The sequence below is a fragment of the Grammomys surdaster genome, unplaced genomic scaffold (assembly GCF_004785775.1).
Source record: "Grammomys surdaster isolate TR1022 unplaced genomic scaffold, NIH_TR_1.0 373, whole genome shotgun sequence".
NCBI classification, from domain to species: domain Eukaryota; kingdom Metazoa; phylum Chordata; class Mammalia; order Rodentia; family Muridae; genus Grammomys; species Grammomys surdaster.
Genome location: NW_021604792.1, coordinates 8,538,183 through 8,552,091, shown reverse-complemented (window position 1 = coordinate 8,552,091; position 13,909 = coordinate 8,538,183). Strand labels below are relative to the sequence as shown.

Below are 13,909 nucleotides of genomic sequence, written 5' to 3'. Positions count from 1 at the left end.
TGTAGATTATGTTAAGCAAAATAAACCACATGCAGAGAAACAAATACCATGAACTTTCTATCATACAAATTTTTTTAGATTTAAATTTATATTTATGAAAGTTAGGCACTTATATGTAGAAGAAATAGAAGGTAATTGGATACACAGCATGAAATCAGGAGGAGAGCTACTTAGGTAGGGATGGAGACAAACAAAATGGCTTCCAGAGCATGAATGAAAAGAGTGGAGGAGAGAGATGAACAAGACCAATGAACAATAACATGTATGTGTTAAAATGCCCTGATGAAGCCATTGTCTATGTTCCAGTTAAACAACTATTAAAAATGAGGTAGATTTCTGAGGGTAAAGGAGGGACAAGGAAAGGTGATAATATTTGAAATGTAAATAAATAAAAAAAAATCCAAAAAAGACCCCAAAATACCACTTTGTTTAACAAATAGTCATCTAGAAGATACTACCATGAAAATGTCATTCACAGAAGACTTTGGAACACTCATTGTTAAATGGGATATCTTCTTTAATCCTCTTCCTAAAGGGTCAGACAGCTATGCAGAAGGGGAGATAGAAATATTATAAGAGCCAGAGGTGATGGATGATGGTAAAAGAAATAGTGTATTCCACCTACAGCAGAATGGATGCACATATAAACTCATAAACTCTGAGACAGCACAAACAAGACATGAACAACTACCAGCCAGATAGGGTCCCAGCACTTAGAGGGTGATATAGATATGGGGAATCAATGCCAGTTGAGAAGCTATATGTAATTGATACCCACTGGTAAAGAGAAAATAAGTTTTCTCCAATAGAGTATCACTGGGCATATCAACCACAGTACCAATAGGCACCATGGCCAGGAGATGTTGGCAAACATCAAATGAGCCTCAAGAGTCTCTTATGGAGTGCTTGTTAATTTAAATTTTAAATTAGTTAAATTAATTGACTTTAAATTAATGTTTTGAGGAATTTTATACACAATACTGACATCAACTCCTGATCTTCCTGTTTCAGCCTCCAGAGTAGATAGGATTACAGCTCTATAACCACCAAGATCAGCTTATGCTCTTATGTCTTTTTAGACTTATTTTCAACTATTTTTCATTTATTTCTTTTCCATATGATAGCTGTATATGAGATAAAACACGAAATAAAATATATAAAAGAGTAAATATAATATATATAACATATTATATATATATATGACTGTATTACATATATATATATATGTATATATATATTAAACACTGATTTATAAATACAAGAATTTCTGGTAATCCATTTTTCTCTAAGCTATGCATAATGATTCATAAAAAACGAACATCATTGGAATGCCTTTTATATACTTGTGTCTGACCTTTTTTATTTCCCTTGCTATTCTTAAAATTTCTAGCGTGTCAGTTATGACATGAGTCTCAATAAATATCTAATATTTTCATCAAATAGCACTTTTTTTAAAGCACCTTTCAAAACACTGAAAAAATACTTAAGCATCCGTAATCATCGTTACACATGTGGCAGAAAAGTTACCTGCATCAAAAGCACTGTAAAACTCATAATGTATTTCCTACCAAGAAGAGTTCACAATTAGTAATTTGTAAGACAACTTTAGGTATTTAGGTTTCTTTGCATGAAAAAAGAAAACCTATTTTATATGTATATGAACAGTATAAAGTTGTGAACAATAGAGATTATTGCTACATACATATCTTATCATTTTAACATATTACAGACTCTCAGTTTTCATAGATTTCAAATTTTATGAAAATATCAGTAAAAAACACATAACAGATATTCAACATACAGTTATATTTATTAATTGAATAAACAAATTAATGACACTAGGAGAGTAAGAAAATCTATTTCATGGGCATACTCTACTATTTGAAGGATTTTTTCATGCAAATAAAAATAAATATTCTAAAGTATATCCAATTCCCTCTTACCATAGATTTTGCTTTGCATACAGAATTTATGAGTATGTTCTCCTTTATGTGTCTCAAGATCTGAATCTTACTATGGTAACAATTTTCACCAATTTGTTGAAATTATCTTTAATTTCTAACTCAAAATAAGGTTAAGTCCTCACCCCTCATCAAGGAAAATTATCTTTGTAACACACAAGCGTCTATTATAAAAATACAAGACCAATCAAAAGGCAGAGTTGTAGACCTCATACAACTACAGTTCACTCCAGCACTTGATATTCAAGAACTGTCACAGAAAGCAAGGCTGGAAAGACAGCAAGAGCCAGAGGAACAGAGTGTTTGTTGTGAGATTCTGTATCCTAGGAATTTCAGAAGCTACACTCATAAAATAATATCAATATGGATGCTTATATATGAATTCACAAGAACACCAATAATCATGGATGGGTAAAAGCTCACAAGGCCTCATCTTTTAGAAATACAGGCAAGCAGAAATGTTAAATTAGAAGAAATGATCTTCTACATGGAAGAACACACCAATTAGTTATCCAATACCAAATTGTCAACCCTGAAAACATACATACAAGTAACATCATACAGATTGAGTAGCTTATATACACATACATGCAAACACACACACACACACACACACAAACACATACTACCACCACAACCACTACCACCACCACCAACACAACTACTAATAACAAAAAGTTAATTTTAATCAATCTATCTTATTTACCTCATTTTCTTCCTCCAGGAAAATGCCCTGTATGACAAACTTGTCTTTAAAATACATATTCGAATAACTCACAGACTTCTAAGTACCATTTACCAAGGACCTGTAGGTTAGGACCAATGTTGTGAGAGACGTTTTTTGGTGAGACAACCCAGACAGACTTACACTTTCCCCATGTAAAAAATACATGACAAACTAAAAGAAATTAATAGACACTAAAGTCCAACTTTTCAAATTAATTTCTTTTTATTTTACTTGGTCATGATTTCAATTGCCTATATGAGATAGGTTGAAGGGTAATTTAAAGGAATGGGGATGAACTCAAAATGAATTACACTATTAAAAGCCTACTCCAAAATAGATGACAAATCCCAAATAATACTACTCTGGTGCTCTCTGTTCCATTTGAAAGTATTTTGAAAGTCAGAATATCTTTAACGCAACTCAGTTCAACAGAGTCTCCTCCTGATCACTCAGCTAGTTATGGTCTCCCAGTAGTAATTAACTGCTTACATAACATTGGTAAGGGAACATCATGGATCTTATAAGTTTCAGCTTTTGAAAACATTCCATCTCCTGGACAGAATGTTTCAATTCAGCTGACCCCTGTGGTTGAGTTATGGAATAGCTCGAAGAAGCTGAGGAGGAGAGCAACCTTGTAGAAGGACCAGCAGTCTCAACCTGGAGCCCTGAGATCTCTCAAACACTGGAAGACCAACTAGGCAGCATACACCAGCTAATATGAGTCCTCCAACACATAGACAACTGAGAATTGCTGGGTCTGAGTTTAGTCAGAGAAGATGCACTTAACTCTCAAATAGACTGGAGATGCCAGGGAGTTTAGAGATCTGGTGGGTGGGGCTTGGGAGTAGGAACATCCACATGGAGATAGGGAGGTAGGGAAGAGGTATGGGATGTGGAACAGTCTGAGACTGGATCAGAAAGGAATAAAATTTGGAGTGAAAAACAAGTAAATTAATTAAATTTTTTAAAAAGCAAGACCAAGAGAAAAACAACAACAACCACCTGCAGTGAACTCACTGGTTCTCCAGGGTGGACTTTGGTGAATTCAATTCTTTAGTCTGTCATAAGTTCCTATCTGTGGTGAACAGACATTTTTTCACACTGTCTTAGAAAAATCTGACGCACTATAAGTACTATTGTGATTTTTATAGGAAAGACATGAATAACTTGACTATGCCAGACATTGTGGGCCAGGGAAATGATTCAACTCCAGTCAAGCTTAGTGAACTAGTAAACTTATTAGGGTTAATTATAAGAGGTTGGAAAAAGGCTGATTTACAGGAACATGTGTGATTCAAAGGCAGATGCATAACAAAAAGCCCACCCCACACACTGCCATGACTTCTGAGAGCTGCATTCCAGGAGCTCTGTGCATAACTTGCAAGTAGCTCTGTAGCTCAGAGTCTCCTTCCTCTAGATAGTCTTAGCTATATTCAACATTGTAGAGTATCTTTCTGGGGTTCATGAGTATCAGAAGCAGCAAATGAGTTAGAAGTTCTCTTTCTTTCCTCAGTGTAGATGAGGATCTCTCCTCCCTCCAATAAGAAACTGTTCATTTATTTCTAAGACAGCACTATACAAAAGATACACAAATGAGTACCTATCTCCTAGACACAAATGAGTAAATATATCTCACATATTAAATTTCAAAAGGTTGACACAACACAAAGTTCAAAATCTTTAAGGTGATGGACAATTATTCTGTATTGAGTATCCTAATATAACAGTACACAGTTATATATTCTAAATGCATAATGATTTTAGTTAGTTCTTATTCCAAATATTGGTATGTAATTTTTATCTAAGCAGAAAAGCCATAACACAAATATATTAGAAGACTATACTTATCAGATAATATTTTAATAAAAGTATTTTATTACATTTTGTGTAAAATTTACACACAATTATAATTTCAACGGAATTTTTCCCTATGACCAACTAATATTGGATGTGACAGACTCCAAATGTATGATTATTTTCAATATTATTCTAGTGTAATATCTTTAGTTGATTTGTTGTGGTTTTGAGATTGTATTTGAATTACAAAATTTCTACATTCCCTATTATCTCTCCAAGACCTTGCAAATACCCTTCTCCATTCTCTTCAAATTTTTTTCCTCTTTTTTTCATTGCTTTTTATTGAATGAATCTGTATATATACATACATACATACATATATATATATGTATATATATATATATATGTGTGTGTGTGTGTGTGGGTATGTGTGTGTGGGTATGTGTGTGTGTATGTGTGTGTATGTGTGTCCATGTATTATTTGTGTCCATATAATATTATTTGTGTCCATATAATATACATTTATAAATACATATCCAGATAGTATACTTAAAATATGTATAAATCCATGTTATATATATGGCCCTATAATAATACCTGTTTGTGTATTTTCAGAAGTGACCATTCGACATTATAATTTCAATTGTTGTGCTTTTCCTTGGGGAGGACTTTCTCTCCTTCTCCTGGCTTTATTCAGGCCCATAGATCTTTCTGAACATTTGATGTTTTCCTAGTCCATTTTGACATGTTTGTTGGTGACCCCTTATTCAGCCGACATTTCGATGGTCAGGCTATTGAGTCTTTAAGTATATAGCTTCTGGTGTTACTAAAAGAACATAATGTAAAAGCAAAATCCTTGATCGTTTGACTCTTATGATCTTTCCATCCCGCTTCTGTATTCTTCTCTGAGTCTTAGTTGTTGGACTGCTTTATAGATGAACTCATTTGGAATAGACTTCAAAACTTTGCATTTTGTTTGGTTTTGGTTTTCTGCTGTCATTCTCATCTGTTTTGAAGATTTGTTTTCTTGATGATAGATGAAGGTTACAATTATTTGTGAGTATATTAACAAATGTCCATATACTTTTGTCAGGTATTATGCTGACTTAGTAAATCAGTTGTATATTCTCCTCCAATAACCATGATTTCACTCAGATAGCTAGTGAATAGTTAGGTAAGTTTATGTTAATAGGCATGGTATTCTTCCTGTTAAAAGGGTGTTAAGTACAATTGCAGAAAAATTGATTATGACCGAGATATGTGTGTCACTACTAGACACCAAGGGCTATTATCCAATGATGATCTCTGGATATTGATGAAGTTCATTGGTGTCATAGCGAGATAGGACTATTAGTTGCCTCTGTCTTTTGGACTTTGCACAGTGCCTTCTAATACCATGAATACTAGTCCTCAGGAAGAAACTGGCAGGTCAGTTCCAACTCTGAAGTTACTATACCTATCATACATGGTATCCTTAGAAATGAGGATTTAATTTCATCACTAGTTATTCACCAGTGTCAACAGCAATAGGCTGAATGTTTCAGGAGTCTCTTAAAGAGCCCTGAATAAGACACACTATAGGTTTTATCATCATAGAATGACTCCATTCTTAGTGTCATTTTCCCCATCTAACTCCTCTTACTCCTCTATTTACCTCCCTTTTCACTTTCTAGAATACTCCCCTTTTCCCATTTCCCCTGAGATCACATATATACTGCTAGTTTCTTTATCTTCCTCCTACACTCCTATGTATTACCCTCCCAGCTTGGAAGCCTTGTTTTCCTGATCCCATTGAAGATCTCAAGATTTTACCCAGTGAACTCTGAAATTTATGAGGGACTCATGGTGTCCATATCTTTAGACCGGCAACTCAGACAAGACAGTACAGAAAGAGCGGCTTGTCTCAGCTTACTGTTTCCAAGAATCAGCACAAATGAGTGGCTTATAGGAAAAACTATTCCAGAAATGTGGTCAAATAAAAGTATTAATTTCCCCCCCAAAACCCCAAGGCTCAACATTCCTATTATAATAAAAAGTAAGTATATTGCATACAGCAGTAGGAAAGAGAACCCAATTTGCAAGGCTTTCATGTGGGCCATGGTGCTGGCATCTCTAGGTCGTTTGGCACTGACCTGCATCTTCTTTTGATGCTTCCACAGTGAGTAGATGAGCATGAGAAAAGCTACCAGGGACACTGAGAAGGGTATGAGCATGAACAGGGAGTTGATGGGTAACAAAATATGAGATGAGGTGATGATTAACAAAACTTTGGATGAGTTGGTGAATAAGAAAATTCTGGGAAATTGTGGTGAATCCCACAAACTATAAGACATATTTCCTTCATAAACCTCAATTGATAACTGATCATAGATACCTAAAGATAAGATATTTAAAGGCAAGAAAATCAGTGATACCAGTATTATCATTAAAACCACCTTTTTAACTCTCCACTTTAGGTAGAGAAAAAAAGAGTTAGAAAAATTGGCAATCTTGAGAAAATAAAAGACACCAAGGCATGTAGCAAGCCAGATGCTGAAATGGTTGTTCACTACCCAGATAATGCCCACTGATTTAAGTATTTCTGACCGCATAAAAAAATGTGGGGACAGTATGAATAACAATATACAAATGAGCATATACCACACATAGAGGAGTCTGGCAAAGGCCAAGGCAGCAAGAATCTGATCCACTGAAGAAATCCTTCTTCTCTTGGTCCAGTCCAGGATATTCACTACTGCTATGAATCCATTTCCTAAGATCCCCATTACTACTTCCACAAACAATATGATTGTAAAAATAAAAATATCATAGTCCTTTATTATCTGCGAGAACATGCTTCAATTTATGTTTCTGCTGCATTTAAAAAGCTCCACATATTGGTTGCTAAAAATTCTAAATAATCATGCTTTAAAATCCCATTTACACATTACTGACTAGGAAACAGATAAATTTCCCAGGAATTGTTTCGTAAATTCTTTATGAACCTCTTGGCTTTTTTCTTCCCAAATGAAATCATCTCTGCTTCATCCAGACACAATGTCTTGTATCCAGTTGTCTGAAGTTAAATAAGATTCTGAATTCTCATGTGCAAACCTACAAAAATAAGATAGCTTTTGCATTATTTTGTGTCTGAGCAATAGTAAACTTTAGGAACGTGGTACTTCCTTAGGTAATAACTGATAAATATTTTACTTAAGTAAATTAACACACACACACACACGCACACTCCAGTCTTTGTAGACATTGGTCAAAAATCTTCCTACATAGTACTTAAATTTTCTAATAATCTCTTTGAAGGTCACTGCTGCTATGTTCATGTCACAAAATTTAAACTAGTCATTTTAATTTATAAATCTTCATACGGGCAATCATTCATATACGCAGAAGTCACATATGCACAAACATCTTTTTTATGAGGAATTGTCCCTTTTCTATTTTTCATTCCAATAAATATTCTCACTGATTCAATTATCATTTATGTAGATCTGTCTTGCAAGTGTTCTACATGAAATGTTGTACCTCTAGCAACCTTTTTTTACTTTACCTTGTGAGAAAGTCTCACTGAATTGCTTAGTGTTGCCTTGTTGCCTTAAAGACTCTGTATTCCACAAAACCCTTGAATTTATGATTCTCCCAACTTATCCTTCTAGTTAGGTAGTATTATAAACCTGTTTCCCCAAGGCACAGCTTCTCTCATAGTTTTTTTTTTTTTTAACATTGTTCTAAACAGAATTCCAACTTACCACCACAGATTATTGAGTGTAAATGTTCAGCAATTTTTCAAAATATTACTCCATGTGTAAGAATGAAGTATTTTATGTGGTCTTTGGAGCTATGTTTAAGGTAAATGAGTTCCTCTGCCCAGGAAGAATCTTCTTCACTCTTACCTCTTTCTGTCCACAGGCTGATGCCTTTATTAGCACCAAAGACCTGAGACTTTCTGTCTACCTTTCCTTCCCTACCACTAACATCTTCTCCGTTACCATCACTTTGGACACCAAGACAGATGAACGATGATGCACAATGTGGGCACAATGGGAAATAAAATACATAGTTATAGCCATCCTATTTAAGGAGTTATTAAATGATTGAAGATAATATATTACATACTACCATAGAACAGAAATACAAATATCTTAATTGTCATATGTGGCAGGGAAACTTGGAGAATTTTACTATGAAAAACAGACCTTGTATTCCTTATAGGCCCCTAAAAAAACATACTATCTAAAGACTGTAAGTCCTATATAATTTAAAATTTTATAAGTACAATACAATCAGGAGATAGATATATTGAAAATAAAATCAGGCCAGAATGCACAAAGTTTAAGTCAAAGATAAACCTGGAAACAAACACACCACTAGCACAGAGATAGAATGGTCATTGTTAGGTTTTGTTTTTTTTCAGTATAGTAAAACATCTGAATTAATTTACCTACCAGAAAGAAAATTTTGGTTCAGACTTCCTGAAGTTTCAGCTCTTATCTCTTGGCTCCATTGTTTTGTGGTCTCTGGTATGGCAGAATAGCAAAACACTAGTGGAGCAAAACTGTTTTTGCCATGAAGCAAACAAGTGTAGAGTGAGAGGAAACACCTGTGCACCTAATATTCCCATTCAGGGCATGCCTCTTATGATGTAATTTCCTTCTCTTAAGCTCTTCCTACTTCTTATACGTTCTACATCTTTCTATAAGACATTAGATTAGATACCTGGGCTGTAACTCATGGCCTTCCATGGGCATTTAACATAAATATGTAATGGTTCTTCTGTTATATCTCCTCCAAGTAATAAAAATATGCTTTGAAAGAAATAATGAAAATGCAAGAATAGGGGGAAACTGTGTAGAGTGGAAGTTGATAGCAGAACTTACAGAGTTTTTTAGAAAATGGGCTGAACTGAGTAAAGTCCTGCTATACTCTGTCCTGAGGAACGTGTCATGAGGACCTACAACTACATTCAATTTCACTCTATATGAAACATCTTAGATGTCCACTTGAAATGCCACTCCTGGGTAAGGACAGTCTTTTTCCTACAAAAAAAAAAGAATGACTCAAAGGGTGTGATTTCCATTATTTGCAAAAGTGTATAAAAGCAAGATGGCATTTTAAGAGAGCAGTGTCATTATTTAGAACCAGCATTTTATTAAGAAGCTGAAGTCAACAATTAATTTCAAGTTAGTTGTGTCATTCTTGACAAATTTTATGTACTCACTGTAGCAAACAGTTAATTTGGTGAATCATACATAGTTTTCTGTATACCTGTATACATTGTTCTTTGTTTCTAAAATTATAATCCTTTTTCTATTGATGTATTATAACATATAACCTCTAAACAAGTTCTATTTGAAATCTGTATGATTGAAGAGGAAGAAAAAAGTTATGTTTTCTTTTGTATGGATTTTTAGTAGTGCTGCTTTTAATTTTAATTTGTACTGTTGAAGATAAAAATAGGATGCAATGCAGTGCAAATAATTTCATAAATATACATATATCTAAATACACAGAACCATAATGAGACAAGTGAGGGTAATCACCTTGATGCTTTGTGCACCAGGTAAAGAAAATATATGACAGCTCATTAATCAATTAGGTCTTCAGAACTCAAAATATATTGATTAATAGAACCTGGGAGGCTCTGTTATGATTAGGGAGAAAAGGAAAAAATGAAGAATTGGCTCAGGACACTTAGTGGTCAACCCTAAAACACTTGAGATGGTTATGTCCTGCAAACCTGGTAAGTTTCATTCATTGCTGCCTATGTGTCAATATTCTTCTGAGAAACACATTAGAATTACATCAGAAGAATTCATAGATTTATTAACCTGAAGTATGCAAAGGCACATGATATCTTCACAGATAACAGGATAAGAGGACAAGATTTATAATCGTATTCTATAGGACTAGCAGACATGAGGTCTTACATTAAACATATAAACAAAACTAGATAGCCACAACTTAAAAGATCAAAAACCATGAATACCTTCAAACATCCAGACAAAAAAATAGATAAATCAATTATAGAAAGGCACAAAGTCTTCCTTTAAGAGACTCCAGTTGAACATGAAATAATTCCAAATTTATCAAATGAATTTACATGAAATTAAGTAGTTTCTGTATACCAAGGAAAACAATCTCCAGAGTTCATAGACCTTATTCAGAAGACGGAAAATTGCTTCCAACTATGTATCAAATAGGAGATTAACCAAACACATTAAGAAATATAAAATGAATTTAGTTGCCCCAATCAAATAACCCAATGGAAAAGATAAATAGGCTAAATACAGATGGTCAATAAATACTTGAATAAATACTCAGAATCCTAAGAATCAATGAAATGCAATTAAAGTTGCTTTGCAATTCCATCTCAACCATTAGCATGTCTATCTTCATGAAAATAAATGATAATAGATGCTGTTGAAAACTGAAGATCAACGGGAATTTTTACTTTCTGTCAGTGGGATGTAAAGTGGGAACCCCAGGGAGAATGTTCCTTCAGAGCATTATAAACATACAATCTTGCCAAACCACCATTCAGTGTAAAACTGAAGATCTCTAAATAAACAAGCAACAAATATTGTCGCCTATTCACATTTATTAAAACACTTGCTAGTCTCTATGTGTATGTATGAATAAAAATGTGACAATATACACTTTTAAGCAGTCAAAAAATAATAGAATAGTCAAACTTTCAGTAAACTGTGTGCAACTGTAGATTATGCTGAGCAAAATGAACCAGATCCAGGAAAGCATTTACCATGTATTTTCTCTCTAGTATAGATTTGTCTGCCTTTAAGTTTATATGTGAGTTAAATCAGAGAATGTTAATTGGATATATGATGTGAAAACATAAGAGCAATTTAGGAGAGGATGGAGTCTCACAAAAGGGCTTCAAGGGGAGGAAGGACAAGTGTAAAAGAGAAGGATGAAGAAGACTAATACACAATAACATATATTTGTTAAAATGCCCTAATGAAGCCATTATTTGTGTGCCAATTAAACAATGAATTTTAGGTATAGCATAATTGATACATATACAAGCTCACAGAGGCAATGAACAAGTACTGGCCTTATGGGGTCCCAGCACTTAGAAGAGGATATAGAAATAGAGAACCAATCCCAGACAAGAAGCTACATGCAATTCATATTCATTGGTAAAGAGAAGATAACTTTTCTTCAATAGAGTGTCATATCAACCACATTGCAAACAGGCACCTTGGCCATGAATTGCCAAACACCAGATGAGCTTTGTGAGTCTCTTGTGAAAATCTTGTTTTGCTTTGTTTTGGAGTTTTTTATCTTACTGATCAAGCAGATAGGTCCTTTCTACCAGAGATTTTTTTGTCAAAGAACTAAGAAATAGGACAATGGCATCATCTCTTTTCCTAAATCAGGACAAATGAATGGCTCGAAAATGAAATGGAACCAGTAGCCTATCAACCTAAGTGGTCTATTTAATTTGACATTCCATCAAAGCTTCAATATGTTATGAAGAAACACAGAGAATACCACAGAGAGCAAAGAAAGAGACTTTGAATTTCAAAGCCTTATTGTGGACAATAGTGATGACTTCTAGGGACATTGAGCCATGCAGGTTCAACTTTCTGGGATGTTTGCTCACACAGACAGTAAACAAAGGAAATGGAGGGTGGAGGTAAGAACATGAAGAGTTTCATAAGGAAATCGTCATACTTGACAAGTTGTAAATGTGCCTCAATTTTGTCTTCCATGATATATTTCCTACATGTTTATTTACCTGAATTGGTTCATATGAGATTTATTGTCTAATAATGTTAACATGGCAACTTTAGGAAACAAAAGCACTGAATTCCCATCATAAGCAAAGGGTTGTTATTTGTCTTTTTAGTTCAGGAGAAATATGTGAGATTGGATGATTTGGTTATCTTATGAAAATAAAATTTGCTGAGAATTGAAGCAATGCAGATGTATGGAGAGTCCTGCTATCCCAGCAGTACAAACATCCATCTTCACTTGTGAATTTTGTCAAACTGGATGGACCATGTGCACTAGATGAACACCTGTATCTTCCATTTCATGAAGAAACCAATTGGGAGCCAGCCTGATTAGTGTAAATTCATTATCCAGTAAAATATAGATACTGATTTCTTTTCTGAAAAAGTCAGAATTGTTTACAATACTTTGAGACATTAACAAAACTTACAAATGCAAATTGTATCACTAGCCAGGTGAAATTTCAGCTAGGGATATACTATTTTTTCATATTGTCCCTAATTTATGGTTACTGATTTTCAAACTCAAGTTGAATTCTGATTTGCTAGTATGTAAATAAAGACAAACTTTCTTTACTGTTTTGCAAGATTTTGTCTTGTCTATTCTCTATGTAAATTGAATTCACCAAGTACAGATGACACTGGTAAAAATTTAAAACCCATTGTGTGGGGAATTCTGAGAAAGACTAAAGTGGTAGATGAGCCTCAGTCTTCAGAAGATGCCATAAGTGTCTCTCAAAATCCACAGTTTATTTTTATAAATACAGTGGCTTCATGAAGAAATTAACAATGGACATGTAGGTTGCTTTCTTATTTATTTCTTGTTTGTTTTGTATCTCCCAGAAAAATTTATTCTGTATAATTATCTGAAGATAGATTGGATTGCAGTTACATTATTTACAAGCAGTAAGCACAAACATACACACAAGGACCAACAATAATAACAAAAACACCACTAGCAGCACCAAATACATATACATATTTCATCTGGTTACTGAAAAATAATAATAAGGTTCGATCAGATATGAGTTATTTTCTGTAACTGGAGGTAAAAACAAATCTTATTTTATTTGATATTATATTTATTTACATTTCAGATGTTATCCACTTTCCCCATTTCCCCCACCCACTATTAGTCTCCTATCCCATCCCTCCTCTTCTTTTTTTTTTGTTTTTGTTTTTGCTTTTATATCATTTAAATTACATGCAAGTATTAAGGTCAGTTCTAGGTTGAGGAACTAGCAATACAATAGATGCAAATAGTCAAGGAACAAGCAAGACAATAAACCCAGGTAGTCAAAAAACAGGCAAGACAATAAACAGAGTCCCACTATCACTCCTCTGATCACTATTTCTAAGGGCTTATCAGGATGACTAGAATATCTGAGCCTACTTCCCTGTCCTAGCACAAAGTCATTTGAAGCCTGAAGCCTACTTCTTTTTTCTAGCCTAGGATTTAGACTTCTCTCTGAAGTTACTTATTTGTTCAAACCTATTGTCAGATTCCTGCCTGCAGTCCATTTTGTTATCATCAGTCTATGACAAATTTTTTTCAAGCCTCTGATTTCTTTGTCCTTAGCTAATGTCAGTTTCCTGTCAGGCAGCCCTAAAAGCTCTTTACATCTCCCCCTTTATAATTGCATTAACCAGACTGAGCATGTCTTAGTTTGTTTTGA

At 34.1% G+C, this 13,909-nt stretch overlaps 1 protein-coding gene across 1 annotated transcript; it reads right to left on the bottom strand.

Annotated features, from left to right (window-relative positions):
• Positions 1-6,314: 6,314 nt before the first annotated feature.
• On the bottom strand, positions 6,315-7,319 carry LOC114632542 (taste receptor type 2 member 110-like). The gene has a single exon (XM_028781082.1). It carries the CDS (start codon positions 7,317-7,319, stop codon positions 6,315-6,317), a length of 1,005 nt encoding a protein of 334 aa, XP_028636915.1.
• Between the last annotated feature and the right edge of the window lie 6,590 nt (positions 7,320-13,909).